This window comes from Carassius carassius, chromosome 33 (assembly GCF_963082965.1).
Source record: "Carassius carassius chromosome 33, fCarCar2.1, whole genome shotgun sequence".
Classification (NCBI taxonomy): domain Eukaryota; kingdom Metazoa; phylum Chordata; class Actinopteri; order Cypriniformes; family Cyprinidae; genus Carassius; species Carassius carassius.
In genome coordinates this window covers 8,509,226-8,528,144 of record NC_081787.1, presented here as the reverse complement: position 1 = coordinate 8,528,144, position 18,919 = coordinate 8,509,226, and the positions used below count along the sequence as shown (strand labels likewise).

Genomic DNA, 18,919 nt, shown 5'->3' with positions numbered 1-18,919 from the left:
CTAGGACCATTAACATTTTAATTACACTGTGTCATTTTTATGAGCATATAACAAATTGTTCACAATTGTCAGTACCTAATACATACACATATTTTTTATAGCATTATTTATTTAATTTAACTTAATTGTATGTTATTTTGGGCTGATTTTAATAATAATAATAATAATAATAAAAAAAACGTTATTATTTTATTACAGTAATGAAAAATTTTCCATATTACAATAAGGATAATGAGAAGTTATGGGGAAAATGTGCTTAAATCGTGAAAATAATGTCACAATGTAGAAAATCTTAATAGTCCTAAATATTTTGGGGTATAAACATCATTTCCATACATTTCTTAATAATTTAGATTGTTTTAATTGTTGGATGTTAACTGGCTTATAGTTAGTTAACTGACTAAATCTTTGTATTCTACACTCCACAGCCACAACTCTGAGGAGGACTTGACCCAGGAAACAGGAAGTCAGGCAGGAAATAAAACTCATATGGCATGCTCTTCGAGACGCACAGCAGCCCCCCACTGACTGAGCAGAAGTGGGGAGAACGAGGGAGGATGATCTGACAGTCATGCTGATGGATGGCTTAATGGATAGAAAGAGAGGATGATGATGAAAGAGTGTGAGACAGGTGTAACATACTTCAGGAGAAGGCCAGTCCCTGCAGGGAGTTGGCGGTGGAGTACTTGCTAGAGTCCACAAAAGATTGATCTACTGGAAGCAGAGTGAGAAAGCAGGGGACGGGGAAGAAAGATGAAGGAAACAAAGAGAGAGAGTTATTTTTTATGTGCAAAAAGAGGAATTGGGTCAGAGAGGCAAATGTAAAAACAGATTACCGCAAGTTAGGACAAACTGACAGCTGTCTAAATGTAAGAAGGCTGTAGATCAGACACTCCAGCTCTGTTTCAAAACAAGTGAGTTGCAACACTGGCAACTGCCTTTCAACTGGAAAGGAACCTCATAAGTGATTACTTGGAAAACTTTACATAGCCACGGATTCCTTACGTCACATAAACAGTGCTCTGCATGGAAGACTTTTGCAAAAAAGTTGGTGAAAACGATGTGTCTTTGAAGGCAACATAATTACTTTATTGTTATTTTGGAGTCAGCTCTATTGGTTTAATAACAGAGCCCTTAGAAACAACACTGCACAGCAAAATCATTATACACACACACATACATACATACACTATCGTTTACAAGTTTGGAGTCAGTAGGATTTTATTTAAAAAATTGTATACTTTTTTTCAGCAAGGACACATTAAATTGATCAAAAGTGACAGTACAGACTTTTACTGGTGTTTTGATCTCACTATTCATCAAAGATTCCTGAAAAAAGTATCACAGTTTCCACCAAAATATCAAGTAGCACAAGAATTGTTATATTAGAATGATTTCTGAAGGATCATGTGACACTAAAGACTGGAGTAATGGCTGCTAAAAATTCAGCTTTTATATCACAATATTAAATTACATTTTTAAAATACAGCACTTTACAGTAGAAAAGTGAAGTGACATTCAGCCAAGTATGGTGACCCATACTCAGAATTTGTGCTCTGCATTTAACCCATCCGAAATGCACACACACAGAGCAGTGAACACACACACACACACTGTGAGCACACACCCGGAGCAGTGGGCAGCCATTTATGCTGCGGCGCCCGGGGAGCAGTTGGGGGTTCAATGCCTTGCTCAAGGGCACCTAAGTCGTGGTATTGAGGGTGGAGAGAGAACTGTACATGCACTCCCCCCACCCACAATTCCTGCCGGCCCGGGACTCGAACCCACAACCTTTCGATTGGGAGTCCGACTCTCTAACCATTAGGCCACGACTTCCACACTATCATAAAAAGTATTCCACACTATCATAGTTTTACTGTATTTTGATCAAATAAATGCAGCCTTGGTGAGACTTCTTTTTCAAAAAAAAAAAGAAAAAAGAAAAACTGGTTACTGATCCTAAACACCAGGCGCTTTAAATTAAGACGCTTTATTTTAGAAGCCGCGTGAGAAGATTGGTGTTATACGAATGGCTAAGCATTATAGAGAGCGCCTGATCATGACTGAAGAAAAAGAGTGGCTGGGGTTTTATTTCTGATTTTAAACACACACACACACACACACACACACACACACACACACACACACACACAACGTAACTATACATGTACAGTATATTTTTAAAACGAATGTTTATATTTGTGCTTGCCATTTCTTGGAGAGGTCAAGCTGTTCATTCTGCTGTTCCACTCACCTTGGAGGCCGTTTCCATTGGCACTGGTGCAGGTGGGGGGTGGCGAGGCCTGGGGCCGCACGACGGGAGCAAAAGCGCTCTTCTGTTTGACTGCAGACACCATGTTGGCCGGAGAGAAAGAGAAGATGCCTGAGGAACTGCTGCAGTTGGAGGGAAGACTGGTGGAGGAGGCCATGGTGGGACTGGAAGGAACAACTGAGGGACAGGAATGAACGAGAGGGAAAACGGTTTAGGGTAGATCAGAGTATACCTGAAGCGCATGATTTGAATTAATTTTTTTATTTTTTATAAAGCGATAGGTGGTAATGATATGTACATGTAATCATTTATTTTTATAGTATTCCTTGACTGGAGGTTCACAGTCTTTGAGCTCCACAGATGCACTTTCTGCTCCTCTCAGAACAACATTAGCACAGATCCCTCCCCTGTCCCATCTCTACCGCCTCTCCTTTTGTCTATTAATACCCTAAGAGCATTTTCCCCTTCAACGATTTTACAATTACTCCTGTCGTATTTCAGCTTCTCTCTTATATCCTGCTCTACCTTTATTGTTGTTATTATTCTGCACTTAAATTTTATGGCACTTCCCCAAGTAAATTCTCCTGATAGTGTCATAATCCATTTATGAAGGCCTAACTAATCAATTAATGAAAATTGGAGCCCACAAAGTCTGCTCTCTCGCATTGATTGAAAGTGTCAGTGTAGAGTCAGTCAGCCTGTTAAAATACTTGTTAACATCACGGAATCAAAGTACTAAAGTTGAATTGCTTCTCCTGCAATTAGTTTATTGATTTAATTAAGACACTTTAATTTAGAAGCCGCGTGAGAAGATTGGTGTTATACGAATGGCTAAGCATTATAGACAGCGCCTGATCATGACTGAAGAAAAAGAGTGGCTGGGGTTTTATTTCTGATTTTAAACACCCCCCCCCCCCAGACTCAGACACACACCCACACACACACACACACACACACACACACACACACAGTGCCAGTACTACCTTACTTGGTGGTCTAGGCGAATTATGATTTATGTGTAAGATGCATTAATTTTACTACAGTTTATGTTTAGAATGCAATTACCCTTTAGACTTTCATGCACTACTGTTCAAATGTTTGGGGACAGTAAGAAGAAATCTCTTATGCTCACCAACACTGCATTTATTTGATCAAAAACACATTAATAACAGTAAAGTTGTGAAATATTCTCCCAAATTAAAATAACTGTTTTCCATTTAGATATATTTTAAAATGTAACTTGTTCCTGTGACGACCAAGAGAAAAAATTTATTTTTTTAATTCACTAGATAAACAGACATAGCGAGGATCAGTACTCACTGGCATAAGGAGAGTTGGCAGCAGAGCCATTGAGGAAGTTGGGTGAGCCTCCCAGCGTGGTCATGCCTGTGTTGCCGTATCCATTCATATTGGTAGAGACGGTACTGTAGCTACTCTGCTGGGGGGTCGTGCTGGGTACATAACCGTGAGGGGAAACACTGCTTGTGTTTCGACTGAAACCTGAAAAACAAACGCATAGTAATAAGGAAAAGAAAGAAAAAATACATTTAGAAACCAACAGAATCAGCTCCTGGTCACCATTGATTTTCATTGTATGGAAAAGAGCACCGTGAGCATTCTACTAAACTTCTCCTTTTTTGTTACACAGTAGGAATAAAGTCATACACATCCGGAATGACATGACAGTGAATGAATGATGATAGAAATCTCATTTTTGGGTATGTCAGTGGCATACAGAGGCAGATAGGACAGGAGGAGGATATGGACTATAAATATACATCAGGACATTAAACGCTGACATGGGTGAAAGCAGCAGGAAGTTCTTGCTCCAGGAGTCCCCGCTGTCTTGTACAAAGGCAGTGCTCATCCCTGCTCTGCTTACTATTCATTCTCCCTTTCATCAGACAACTGATACATTACTGCTGACTTAACACAAATCATTCACTGTCACAGAGGCCAAGGAATGCTGAGGTAAAGGAGCCTGGAGGTTCAGGGAGCATTGCTGAATGCTTGTATCTGTCTGCATGATGTCTATCTCGCTACTTTTCACCCACTTGCCTAAGGTTTGAAGGACGTAGCAGACTACTGAATACCGCGCACTTGCACACTTTACTGGGACTATCCAGAAACACTCTCACACAAAAAGGAGTCAAATGGAAAGATTGACAATAATTCATTAAATACATTGCAGCAATATTTCAGCACATTTAGCACCTGGTTAAACAACTGAGAGTGGTTAGAAAATAAATTGCAGGTGTTTGCAAAATAATAACATGTGCAAAAGTGAATTCGTCCTTAATATCTCTCTTTGCACACACACACACAAACTCTCAAAGTAAATAACTTTTTTTGTGAATGGCCAAAATATATTGTGGTTTAAGATTGATGGCATCTCTGCTCACCCTGATTGGCTCCTTGTGTGGACTCAGAGACATTGACAGCGAGCTGACTGTGGAAGGAGTTGACTCCCATCATGCCAGCGTGGACTGAGCTGTTGGCCAGACCTGGCAGCTGGTTGTGTCCACGTGGGATGTTGTAGAGTGCCTCTGTTATATCTGCTGCTCTTTTCAGAATGATCTCCTATCAGGATCAACACAGAAATGGACCAATCTAATGATTAGAAGGATACTAGTAAGCCAACTGCCTGAAAAAACAAACAAAAAACAAACAAACAAAAAAAACACAAACACTCTCTTTCAAATAATCATACAGTATAAATAATAACAGTTTGACTAAATAATTAATCATAACCCAATGAAATACAATCAATACAATCAATCAATCAGTCAATAAATAATAACAAATAACAGTTGATTTTTAACAACAATTTAAAACCCCAAAATACCCACTGCACCTTATTGTTTAGTATTCTAAAACAAAAATAATCTTAAAATAATTATATCTAAGTACGGGCAACCAACAGTATGAGTTGCCAGATAAACACACCTGGTCGAATATGATCATACGAATCAATATTATTCTAAATACTAAAAGAACAAAATCTAGAAGTATAATCATTAAAGATGTGTTTATCTGCTAGTCAGTTCAGCTAGAGCAGAAATCTCTAGTTTTGGTGGCTGGGGAAGGGGGGCTGCACATTCTGATGGAAAATGAATGTCACAAATTAACCCTCATTAAGACAACAGGACAGAGTGTAGGTTAGGGGGACAGGGGTTTCTGAAAGAGAGCTCTTTTGAGTGGGTGGATGACTGGAGTCATGCTCCATCCACTGCCCAGCCTAAATAATTCAGCATCACTGCACTCATGCTCAGCTCTGCAATCGATGAGCATACACCCTCACTCACAGTTCATAACTGATCTAACATTGAAGATGCCCTTGTGGTCCTTCAAACCAACGAGAGAGCTCTGGACGAATTACATTTATGTTGAGGGAATATGTTAGTGATTATTAGAGAACAATTCTATGGTCTTAAAGCTCTAAAATGGCCTTAACTGGGAACAAATGCTTAACTGTGCTGTTCAATTAAACCATTTAAGTGTGGAAAATGGTATTATTTACACAGATCCTATAACACAATGGGCTTTTTTTATTTATTTATTTTTTTTTACTAATAATACAGTTTGCACTCTCTCTTGTGCACAATCCATTCTTGTCTGAGAGGGTGTGAAACAAAATCTTATTTTATAATAGTTTTTATTTTATCTCACCTTATATTTAATTTATACTTTGTCGAGTTATTAAAAAAAAAATATATAGTCTTAAATTACTGATTTCTGAGAATTTTAGAATGTGATTTCTAAAAATTATAAAATGTTATAGCAAATTAAAAATACATTTTAGACTTAAATACATTTTTCAATCATGATTTCTGTGTGAAAACACACCTAAACAGATTTTATGAACAAATACATGTGTTTGCATGGATAGTGAATGAGGCCCTGTTGGTGTCTGAGTGTTTATGGTATGATGTTTCATTGTGCTCACTTGAATCTCACCTGATTATTGTGTGGCATCCCATACAGAGCTTCCACCAGGTCTGCTGCCCTCTTCAGAATCACCTCCTATATAACAGAAAAGATAAAATTTGGGACTTTAGATTTCCATGTCAATTTTGATGTCAAATTCACAAAACATGATCTTGATCACTATATTAATTTACTTGATAACTGATAATTTAATTGATAAAATGGTGAAAAGTATTTCAAGACATTTTCTTAAAGCAATTGTTTATATCATATGCAATATTTTATTAAATTAAGAATTTTAAGAATGTTTAGAAAGCAAAGGTATTTTTTTATTTATTAAGCCAACACATTTTTCCTAGTCTGTTTGGTTACATATAAACAAACTTATAGTACAATTACAGGATCAGTTCCTTTAGAGCAATATCAGGTTAAGTGCTTTGCTAAAGGGAAAAATGCTAACAGGGCTCTACATTTCACGGATCGCCCGATAGGGTTTGAACATGCAACCTTTGAATTGCTAGCCAATATCCTTGACCACAACTCCCCTACAATTTGCAGAGGGTATACATCTTAGAAAACACCTTAACAGCCCGTACCTAGCTCTTCCTACCAACAGTTCTGCCACCGATTTCATGTATAATACATTAATTCAAACACATCTAAAGCAAATACATGCATGTTAGTACATGCAAACGACTGCTCCGCAGGAGGCATGGGCAACAGTAATGCTATTTTCCTTCCAGGTAAACAACTTTCACTTTCATAACTGGAACCCTATTTATTACCATCCTTTTCACACATTAAACATTTATTTACAGTGTTCTTTACACTGTGTATTCATTTCCTTTCTTCTGAGCCGTCTCCTCCTCTTCATTTTTTTTTAAACCCTGAAGCTCCACTGGAACCCTTTTTAAAAGTTAATGTGCTGGTGCTGAGGAAATAAGCTCGCAGTGCGACAACCAGAAAATTGTTCTCACCCTCAGCGTGTAACCCTTGCTGCGAACAAGCCCCCGAGCATGTGTGCCTGCCTGCCAGCCGACATATTGTCTTTCAATCAGTCCCCTCCACCTCCCCCTCAGCGGCCCCAGATGCAACATACGGACACGAACATGACGAGGGGGTCAGCAAAGCAATAAAGATTTTTAGTGCGCTGTCCAAGGTGCTAAATTCACTCAATAATGGGAACTCTGGCACTGCGTTAACCCCTTGTTAGGGGTGCTTCGCGGGGGAGGCACCCGTCTCTGTTCACCCGGGCTTGAGCTGAGTGATTGAGAGAAGCGCGGGAGCCTGGGGAGGCCTAAAGTGGTGCTTTAGTATGGATGTGTGACTCCGATGGGCTCGCTTCTCCTTTACCCTCTTCTTTGCAAGATGGTGGAAGAACATAAGGGATGGGAAGCATTAGTGCCTGGCTTGGTCCCCTGCTGCACCGGCACTGTGTCATTTATCCAATAAACTTCTCACACTCTCCTTTACTTCTCTCCCTTTCACTTTCTCTCTCCTTTGTTAGAAGATCTCGTCCTTACCTATCGATCTCTCGTCATTACGATATTGGGGGATGGGGAGAGATCTGTTGACAGGGCGAATGCAATAAGGAAGGGGCCAAATGTTTGTCCAGACAAATAAATAAATGCTATTAGCACAGGCCGTGTGTGATGGCCCTGTGTCTGGAAGCAGAGCCCATTTCCTGGGCGAGTAGCATGGCTTCCAGTAAGGGCCAAGCAGGGAACCAGGAGCGGTAAACAGGAAAGAAACCTGATCTTGGATCTGCGTGTCTGTGTAGCTGTCTATCAGTCAGCGCCATCATAACCCGTGCTCAGTCCTCCCCCCTTCTCTGTTCCTTCAATACGACCGTGAGCTATGAAGACCTGATCTCTGTTTTGACCCATTAGGAGTGTCTTTAGCACCCTGACAGGTGTTTTCCAGCTTTGTTTTCCATCATTGTGAAAGCTGAGATGTATATATACATTCATAGTAAAACATAAGCACGTATAAATGTGAATGTGTGCAGCCAAACAACCCCAGACATGGTGTTTCGAAGAATGTAATATCAAATAGCCCACAGCACAGCACAGTTAGGGCCAGCCTCCACATTAATGCGCGCCGGACATTGAATCTGTTCCTGTGTGTAAATTATGGTGGCTGGTAATATGATATACATTCATTAGGAAGGGGACTGCTGAAAAAATGAAATAAGGCCCGGGTCACATCTGGAATGTTAAGGCAATAGCGTCTGCACATTTACAAGGAAGCCAGGCCTGTAAAAACATGACAAATTTATTCCTGTGCTTGTTCATTTGCAATTTTATCATCTCCTAATGTTCTATTAGAGCAGTAATACCAGCGGGGTCACCGTCGTCGCTCATGCGGAACGGAGAGCGGTGATGATGTCATACTTCCTGCTCTGCTTTCCTGACCTCATGGACTGCTGGTCTTGTGGAGGTTCTGGTTTTATTAGCTTAACTGAGGTCCCTCACGCTCGGTGCTGTGCAGTAACAAAATACATATATTTGATAAGTCCTTCAGTCCGCAGAATCTAATTGAACCAAAAGATTATTTAAATACATTGACTCCTGAAGCCACTTTTTTGATTATCCACTGCTTTTCTAATCTACTACAATTCAATGTACTTTTATTTTATTCCCATATTATCCATATAATATAATTTAAAAATAAACTGTCAAGATAAAAAAAGAAAATTAACATTTTGAAAAAGTTATTTTAATTATGCTTATGGTGGGAAAACTAACCACATTTTTTCATTTTGGTAAATAGATATTAAAAAATATTGCACATATTAATACTGATAATAAATATTATTAATCATTACTATTAATATTATTAATCATGCATTGAAAATTAAACTGACACCCTTACTACAAGCATTCAAAAACTAAAAACTAGAATATAAGAACAGCCCATTCTATATATAGGGTGCACCAAGAGCAAACCCAATCCAAGTGGGATGCACATATAATCTGTGCAAGCTAACCACACAAACTCATATGCCTCTATCTGTTTTCAATAACTGCAAATGCGAGGCTCAAACAGAGACCACACTGGTGTGTAATGTCATCCTGTTTATACCCACCAAAGCTGCAATCCATTTTGATGAATGAGTGCTATCATATAGTGAGCCTTTCCCTATCCTGACAATAATCTAATCTTCAGTTTCAAACACACCATTTGTCGCTGATGTAAGAGATAAGATACTCAAACGTTTAGTCAATACAACTGTGATGGTTCCCAGAACCATGTGTCAAATTTTAATCTGATAGAAAACCGTCTTTACCTTAATAATCGTAAATGTATGGCAGCCTCATGACAGAGTTACTGTCAGCATAAGAGTACAGCGATTTGTCAAAATGATGGTTTGTGGTGTTATAATGTATGACAGCTAATATGTTTACATGCATTTTCCTGATTTTAAGTGAGCAACTACAGCAAGTATTAAAGGTACATATGTGTTAATTACCTTTGCATGAGGTAAACTGTGATTCATGCAAGAGTGCATTGAGTGGAAGGGACCATCGTTTTGCATAGACGTGGTGAATCACGTGAATTAGAGCAGAATGTCCATTTGTTTGAACAGAGCTGATGCGCACTTCTTTGACTTTCACAGATTTGAGTTTGCTCGCTCAGTTGAATGTACTGCTTAACATGGTGGCTTATCCACCGAGTTTGTCTAATGCAAAATCAAACGTCTTTAGTCTCCCTCCAGTTCCCACCTCCTCCCCCATGTCTTCCTTCCATCAATATCTGCCCATCATAAATATCAGTCACTGTGCTCTTTAACTAATGTGGCTTCACTGCATAATTCATATTCTCTCCGGACCTCAAAGGTTACTCTCTGAAAGTCAATAATTACCTGTCTGTCCACATCTGCACAGTACAACACCGGAGTGCAGCCACCAAAAATTTGCAAAGACTCAATGAATTTTATTACAAGCACTATTAAAAGTTTTACAGTTGCCTAAATTGGTGATTCCCAACTTTACTTGCTTTGAGTTTTGCAATGCTGGATAAATCTGTGCAGGTTAAGTTTTTCTAGACCTATTTTCAGATATTTTATAGTAGTCTTGTGGATTTCCCAACAACTTAAAGAGATAAAGAGCAAGCTGCAGTATTACTCAGAGGAGGAGATTTGTCCAGGAAGCACAGGTTGAATTCTGGATCCTGTTGAGGCAGCCAATGGGGATCAGGTGAATGTGAAGAGACAGGGAGAATTTGGGAAACAACGCTTACAGAAGAGATGGAAGGAGACCAAACAAGGCTGCAGCCTAGATGTGCTGAATATGGGCTAGGTGCAATGTGGGATGCAGTTTCCACTATTCAATCCACTATTCAATAAGTACTTTCTCTTTGAAATTATTCTCTATACAATATGTAAATATATAAAATCTACTATAAAATAGAAAATATTTTTAAGATTATATTAATCAGTTTACATAAACACCCATTTAAAATATTAAATAACAAAATATTAGATATATACACTAATATACTAATATACATATCACTCTCAACTCAACTCAATATCACTAGTACCATGAAATGCGAAAATACTGTTATTAAAAATATCACAGAAAAAAAAACCCAACAAAAACAACATCTTGTTGAACAATAACCGTGTAATAAATTTGCTGGTCTGGATAACATAGTAGCAAGCTTGTTCAAGGACTGAGAGAAACAAGTTAACCTGCCGTGTTCCACACTTGGCCCTCACCTGTGATTGAGTCCAGCAGTTTAGAGAAGTGCCGTCAACAAACTGTTATTGCCTCAATAAAGGGCAAAATCAATAGTACTGAAATGAGTGGCTGGGCGCAGTACCCAACGCTGTTAATATCTCGCTGAGAGTGTTCGAACGAGAGAAGGAGGGACAGAAATAGAGATGGGAAGAGTGAGAGAGATGCGTACAGCCTCAAGTACTTGAGGAAATCACTGTAATATCCATCTGCTAACACCATCCTTGTCTTGACAACCGGCCGGACATGTATAGGTACACCGAGAAATTATTTCTCATTTACCCTTTCCATGTTCACTACCTCTACACCCACTTTACTCATGCAGCCTTGGCTGCCTCTTCCCCCTTGTGGTGACTCAGTTATTGTTGGGTGAGCAGTAATAAAGTGAGGGCTGTGGTGCCTTCGATCGGCTGACCTGTGAGAAGGCAGCACTGGACAGCTGACCATGATGGATCGCCCTGTTCTCTCTCTCTCTCTCTCTCTCTCTCTCTCCTCTCTCTCTCTCCACCTTCCTACCTCTATTTCTTTTGTTCTCTGTCTCTCTCTCTCTCTGCCATCCTGTCAAGTCCCAGGACTAAAGGTGTGTTGTTGAACGGCTATTGTTTTCCATGTGATCTGCAGTCTCTGAAGATAAACATTAGCTAATTTGGCATTAATTGTTTCCATAGAGAAAAATGTAATTCTGTCAGCAAAGACCTACCATGAGCTCGGAGGTGGTTAAGTGATATGCTTCTGTAGAAGAAAAAAGTTACTGTGGATTCAATTGTGATTTTGCATTAAGACTGCAGGTCCTACTTGGAACCAATAAGAAAAAAAACAAAACAATGAAAACAATGCTGAAAAAGCTCAACAGCGACATCCCACTCTCATCAAGAACTATGAATAACTTCAAATTCCCTCCTAAAATATATAAAGTAAATCTTGCACCTTTGGCTTTCTCTATAATTTCCGAATACTTTTTTGCTTCAAAGTTTGTAATGTTGTGATTCAGACTGGAGTTGGGTGGTTTGGTTCACAATTTACTCATTATTAGAATTTTTTTAAACCCCAATTAAGAAAAAATAAATGCATTACACAAACACACACACACACACACACATAGAGAGAGAGAGAGAGAGAGAGAGAGAGAGAGAGAGAGATCATACATAGTATTTTATATCTTTCAGTAAAAAAAGTTTAACATTAACATTATTGAAATAAGACATTTACTTGAGCTGAGATATTAAGGTTTGTATTCAGACAAATAGAACTACATTTTGTGAGGTTTAAAGGGAAAATAGAGAAAAAATGCAAATAGGGTAAAGAAAAGAAGTGCATTCATTTGTTTTCCCTTTTAAAGATGGCTATTTTTCTTACCAATTGGAAAATATTTTTTCTTGTTTTGGGCATAAACCTTAATACATTTTGTTAGATTTCTCTGAAAACAAGACTCAATATGTCTTCTTTTTTTTCTTTTTTTTTCTCAAGTGGGCTTGCTTAAAAAAGTGGGCACGTACTTCAGTATCCTAATATAGCCAAACAAGCATCTAACTGCTTCCTCCGGGACTTCCCCTATACCTGACCCTGAAGCTATCTCACTGAGTATTTTGCCTACCTGTTTTATTTCCTCTTCTAATAGAGTGAGGCTGCTCACTTGTGGGCCATCGCACCTATTCATTAAGGTAAGGAATCAGTTAAAACTATGGGCGGCTGTTAAGCTGGCTCTCTGGGGAGTGCAGCCACGAGTGTATTCAGATCTACCTCCATATGCTGAAAACGGTGGGAAAGATATGACAAGTGACCTCAGCCATGACCCACCTAATGCATTCAGCTTTATCATCAGCCCAGGAAAATGAGTCCAAATCAAGCCAAGATTAAGACCACAGAGAGCATATGTGAACAACATGCTGCCCCAGTTTCAATGAAAATTACCAGACTGTTCCAATATGGCAGACAGAGAAAAATAATCAGGGCACATTTAACTTTTCCTCTTTCTGCAGAGAAGCTAATTCTCTGACTGATAAGCAAATGATAAAAACAGGGTTCCCGAATCTTGTGACCAATTCATTCCCATGGCATGGCATTTTCAGCAATAATTTCAAAGAGCTTATACTAAAAAAAAAAAAAAAATCTAATCAATGAAATAAGTTGAGCAATAAAAAAAAAAAAAAGATTTCCCAGGATTACAATTTTATGAATTTGGAAAATTTGGAAAATACAATTGTGAAAATGTGAAGAATATTTCCAGATGACTGTGGAAACCTTATATTAGCAACACTAATATGCTTTTTTAAATGTCTAGCAAATTATATTTTCATGTATATATAGGTAATCTGTCAATACAAGGGGATATTTTTATCTTCATCGGTGACATCAATGAACCATTAATGTAACAGTCCCCATCAGCATTAGATGGGACAAAAAGAAACACAAGTCTGCTAGGCCCTTTAGCGGATCAGCTCACTGTTCCAGTACACAATGGAAGTTGGGTGTGTGTTTGCGAGTATATATATATATGTGTGTGTGTGTGTGTGATACCATAGGGTTCAGACTGTGGGACTGCAGAGGAAGGTATTCAGACAATGTCCATGTGGTTCATTAGGGACTGAGATCAAACACTGTTGCCCTCTTTAGCCCCACTGACAGTAGACAGAAGATCTGTCCTCTCCCCACCAGCTGGGGATGGACACTAACATGAGGGAAGGGAAGTGAGGGAGTGAGTGAGGGAAGATGAAATAGAGAGATTAAAATGGGAATTCAATGGAAAATTTCACAAATAATCTCACTACACACTATCAGTCGAAAGTTTGGACATACTTGACCATTCATATTGGACTACAACATTGATCAAGTATATATATATATATATATATATATATATATATATATATATATATATATCAATGTTGTAGTCCAATATGAATTGTGCCTCAGTTTGAATAATTTAAAGGAATAATTCTCAGTTTGTTTTTGAAAAAATAAAAATAAATAAATCCCCCAAGTGGATAGTGATTGAAAAGTTTTCATAGTTTTGATGAATTAATTATTATGTGGTTAAAAATATAATAATAATAATAATAATAATAATAATAATAATAATAATAATAATAATAATAATAATAAATAATCAGGAGTGTCCTCACATTTGACTGGTAGTGTATATTTTAAATGAATATTTGAAAATAAGCTAATTAATTTTTTTAAATAAGCAGATTTATTTATAAATAAATCTGTGCTGTAGCCCATGACCCATTTATTTCCAGAGTGCCTGGAAAATGTTAACTCTGACATCACAAAGGCACAGCTGTGATATCATTTCCTGTCAAGCACTTTACTAAATTACTAAACAGTGTGCCTCAATGAAAAGAAGAAGAAAAAACTGTGTACCAAGGTTATTATAGTCATCTAAAACTTAAACTATAAATCAGCTAGTTGCCAAGACAATATTTTTTAGTTTACGTTGATGCACTAAAATAACTGCTTAAAATATATACATACATATAAAACTATAATAGTAGGTAAATTATCCTAAAATAACAGTGCTGTGTGGTGGAGGTCATATGAGATTAGCAGCCCAAGTATTTGGCAACCAACTCTACATTTACCTGATTCCTCTATACTGGTTTTGGTTTGACACCACATTCGTTGACCCCATGGTCTAATTTGATGTGTTAAAGGTGTAATGGATTGGTAGGTGGCTCATGGGCCATGAATACTGATGGCCCAGCTTTGATACAGAAGGCTGCTAACAGCACAAGGTCAGTCCTGAGTGTGTGCAGGCCCAGCCAGCCATAATTACTCCCTTATTTTTCTTTTTACACTAATAAGTGGAGCTGCTGGAAAGGGGCTCTGGGGTATAGGACACGCACAACAAGATAAAGTGATGTTTATGTATCCCTCCCAAAGGATCCATTTAAATGGCCTGGCTCTCCTTAAGAAGCGTGCATGGAGAGAGATAAACACCCAGCTGGGTCCACAACTGGGCTCCTTTCACAAGAAGAATACTGAACACAACTGTGTGAGAATGAATATACAGTACATAATCTCTGAACTGAACGAGTCTGTAATGAATGGTTCAAATAACTACAGCATGGCTATCCCGAAGTCTGGACCAGTGAGTTTATGCTAGTAATTGTTCTTTGAAAATAAAAGTGAACTGCAACAAATAAAGTGAAAGTGACATGACATACAGCCAAGTATGGTGACCCATACTCAGAATTCGTGCTCTGCTTTTTTTAACCCATCCAAAGTGCAAACACACAGAGCAGTGATCACGCACACACACACTGTGAACACACACCCAGAGCAGTGGGCAGCCATTTATGCTGCGGCGCCCGGGGAGCAGTTGGGGGTTCAGTGCCTTGCTCAAGGGCACCTCAGTCATGGTATTGAAGGTGGAGAGAGAACTGTACATGCACTCCCCCCACCTACAATTCCTGCCGGCCCGAGACTTGAACTCACAACCTTTCGATTGCGAGGTCGACTCTCTAACCATTAAGCCACGACTTCCCCTTAGTCAACAGTTAATGTCAGTGAGTGAGAAAATATCTGGACAGGACTTATTATTTAGGATTTCTTATTCTTTTATGTACCAGATTGGAGCCAAACTGAATGTGAGTTTGCTAAAGCTAAGTCTAAACAGTTATTTGGTTACTGCTTAACATTATCCAGTATCCTGTTTGACCCTAATTGATGTCATTGGGAAAAAAAGTTGGACAATCTTTGGAATAACACACAAACGAAAAGACCAGAAACGTGTATAAAGAAAGTAAATGAGGTCAATATTGACTTCATGTTGACTTAGAAAAGAAAGGAGAATAGTTATGACATGCTTAACTGACCTTTGGTAAGCGCTCGGGGTCACCTGGGTGTCTAGGGATCACCTTCTGTAACCGCTGGAAACCGTAGTCAATTGTGGGTTCATTCAGTGCTACAGGAAAGACAAAATTCAACCATGTTAACGCAGGGAAAATCAACACCCATCTGCAATTACCATTACAAAAAAAAAAAAAAAAAATTATATAAAACATAAGTGTAATTTGCTTCACACATCAAATTGGTTCCAAAAAACACACAAGCAAAAAAAACAAAATCATAACCTAAGTATCAAATATTATGTTTCCTAACTTGCTGCCAAAATATCTGTATCAATTCCCACTATGCTTTAGCAGTTTGCAACCACAAGGCACCACTTTATGAATAAAACAACACTTGAGCAGTTTGTGTGAATAGATCCTGTCTATTTTTGCAGCCTGTGCAAAGGCACAACCTTCATGGAAAGCTTCAAAAACTGGTCATGAACAATGAGACTTGTAACAGGTTCAGCTGCATTGCAAATGCTACAGTTTAACAAAAAAAAAACCTAAAAAAATTGTGTCTGTCTGTCATGTTTCTGCTTTAAATCCTCTAAAAATGCACTCCCAGTGCTATATCAGCAAAATGTTATTTATACCAATGACTAACAAAAACTGGCAAAGATCTTATGATGACCAGAAGCAGCCAGATAATTTCATCTATAAGCGTAATTAAGATCAACACAGAACTAAAAGGTGCCTTTTTAAAGTTTTCTTTTCTGTAGAGTGGCACCTCCCAATCCTTAGAGGCCCATAGACAGCTTCTCGAATGCTCGCTGAGGACAGAGCAATAAGATATTATCGAAAAAGGAACCCGATCTGTGTGATGGGGCCAAACATCCTGCATGGGGGGACCACATAGTGCTTGGTCCAATGTTTTTTTTACCTCCCTGGATGGAGCGGGACTTTCACACTGAGACAATGGGTCTTTCTCCAGCACTGGCATTAGGAGCTTGTTTGTGTTTATCTGTTGTAGTGCTAAACTCTAGCCCTCAGGGGCACATTCACACAGAGCCCTTATGTGCTCCACTGAGAGAGAATAAGAGATATACATGTCAGCAGAGATATTCAATATTTGATATGGAGCATGCAGTGGTGTTCCCAAATGTATTTAGACATTTAAGCTATGCTTAAAAATGTATGCATTCCAATGCATTAGATAACAAACATCAAACCAAGTACAGTAGCATCAAAGAAATGTAAACCTTTTCTCACAAGTGTTCTTTCTCTTACATCATTTTTCAAGGTGATTTTTAGTGGATGTGCTGACAGAGTTGACACAGGTCAGAATAACCATAAGTGTAGTTCATCGCATTAACTATTGTCCAATAACGTTTGAAAAGTGTCCAAATACATTTTTTATTCATTCTAAACTGCATATCCATTGTTTTTATCATTTAAAACCTAACAAATGTCCTTCTGTGAAATGGTTGTCTTTGAAAAGTGTGCTACTCTATTTTAAAATAAATGGTTTAAATTAATACATTTTAAAGTGGCTAATAATTTTTGAAGTTACTGGTTTTAAGCTGCTTTTATGCTATACAATGGATATAGAAAATAATCACCCCACAAAGAAATGACATTTTGTTGCCTTGCAGCCTAATATGGTGAAGAGGCAAAGATCTGATGCTGTAATAAAATGTTTTGGGTATGTGACATAAGTTACCCAAGAGTCCTTCTAACAGTTATTCACTCTTCACATGCACTCTCTTATTCTCTCTCAATACTCTGACCACCTTTCTTTTGCCTGAAGCATCAAATCTCGAACAGAACAGAGAAAGTGAAGTGAAGTGAAGTGAAGTGAAGTGACATTCAGCCAAGTATGGTGACCCATACTCAGAATTTGTGCTCTGCATTTAACCCATCCGAAATGCACACACACAGAGCAGTGAACACACACACACACACACACACACTGTGAGCACACACCCGGAGCAGTGGGCAGCCATTTATGCTGCGGCGCCCAGGGAGCAGTTGGGGGTTCGATGCCTTGCTCAAGGGCACCTAAGTCGTGGTATTGAAGGTGGAGAGAGAACTGTACATGCACTCCCCCCACCCACAATTCCTGCCAGCCCGGGACTCGAACTCACAACCTTTCGATTGGGAGTCCGACTCTCTAACCATTAGGCCACGACTTCCCCGAAAAAAAAAGAAAGAGAAAGAGCATCAAAAAATAGCAATTTAGGACTGTAGTCCTCTGGCCCTCAGTTAATTGTCCTGCTGAAGACGGGGGCTAAAAAAAAGTGTAACAGTCTTTCTCTCTTCCGGCCTCCCTTCTGTTTGCCCTGTAGGCCGCAGCCTGGACGTTTCCTGAGGGAGTTCACCCAGCTCCAATCAGCTCCACAGCTGAGAGGACAGACTTTGGGCACCCTCTGAGTGCAGTGGAGTGGATTCAGATGGCCAAGGGCCCAGACAGAACCAGACCCCTGGAGCCCAGAACACAAGCTGTGCCTAGCCTGCCTTCCTCCACTGGGAAACAGGGGCAGCTCTGACTGTACAGCAATGCCTCTCGATCAGGTGGGATCTACAGCTTTATGAGAACAAGCAAATGCTGGTCCAGTATCTGGTTTTGACATGAAGCCTGAAACATGCATTGAAAAGAAAGATGTAAAAAGCCAAGCTGCATCCCTACCAACTCTGTAAAATGTCATGTTTACTTTTACAATAAGCTGTAACTTCCCTAAAAAGCGGTTTGCATTGGCTAATAACAGCAGACTTCATGCGACGAGATACAGCAGTGTTCAGCGACTCGCTGATTGAAAGGCAGCATTAACCTCGACTCTCTTAGCCACTATGACTGCCTGGATGCAAAGTCGCTCATGCCGCACTGTGATTGACTGGCTGTTTACTTAAAGAGCAAGATGAGAAAAAAGACAGTTAAAACAATCCTGGAGCATGATGGAGAACAGACCACAGCTATCGGCGAAGGAAATAACAACAAAAACAGTCGACAGACAGAATGATTCAAAGCCACCCCGCGGCCTACAATACATCATATCTAAATAGGCTTCCTGTAATCAGGTCTGTTGGTGGTTTGGAGACAGTGATATGGAAGTGTGGACTGGTGCAGAGCACAGAAGAGGCCTGAGTGGAGCATGAGTGGGGGTTGGGGGAAGCAGACTCCAGGACATTGTAATGGCAAAGGA

The 18,919-nt window shown here is 39.2% G+C and overlaps 1 protein-coding gene and 1 long non-coding RNA gene across 3 annotated transcripts in view; one reads left to right on the top strand and one right to left on the bottom strand.

The window, feature by feature from the left end:
* LOC132114224 (uncharacterized) overlaps nt 1-18,919 on the top strand; it is a 534,277-nt gene that overhangs the window by 341,274 nt on the left and 174,084 nt on the right. The gene's annotated exons all lie outside the window — the stretch shown is intronic.
* The window catches only part of LOC132113679 (transcription factor COE1-A-like), a 129,213-nt gene that overhangs the window by 2,714 nt on the left and 107,580 nt on the right, over nt 1-18,919 (bottom strand). The window contains exons 11-16 of one of the 2 annotated variants that reach the window (XM_059521584.1): nt 15,762-15,850; nt 6,230-6,295; nt 4,675-4,852; nt 3,593-3,772; nt 2,255-2,449; nt 643-714 (exon numbers count right to left, since the gene is read on the bottom strand). In XM_059521584.1, the coding sequence (XP_059377567.1) occupies nt 644-714; nt 2,255-2,449; nt 3,593-3,772; nt 4,675-4,852; nt 6,230-6,295; nt 15,762-15,850 (779 nt within the window). In that variant the 3' untranslated portion in view covers nt 643. The remainder of the gene's footprint in view (nt 1-642; nt 715-2,254; nt 2,450-3,592; nt 3,773-4,674; nt 4,853-6,229; nt 6,296-15,761; nt 15,851-18,919) is intronic. The other variant, XM_059521585.1, reaches the window with a different exon arrangement.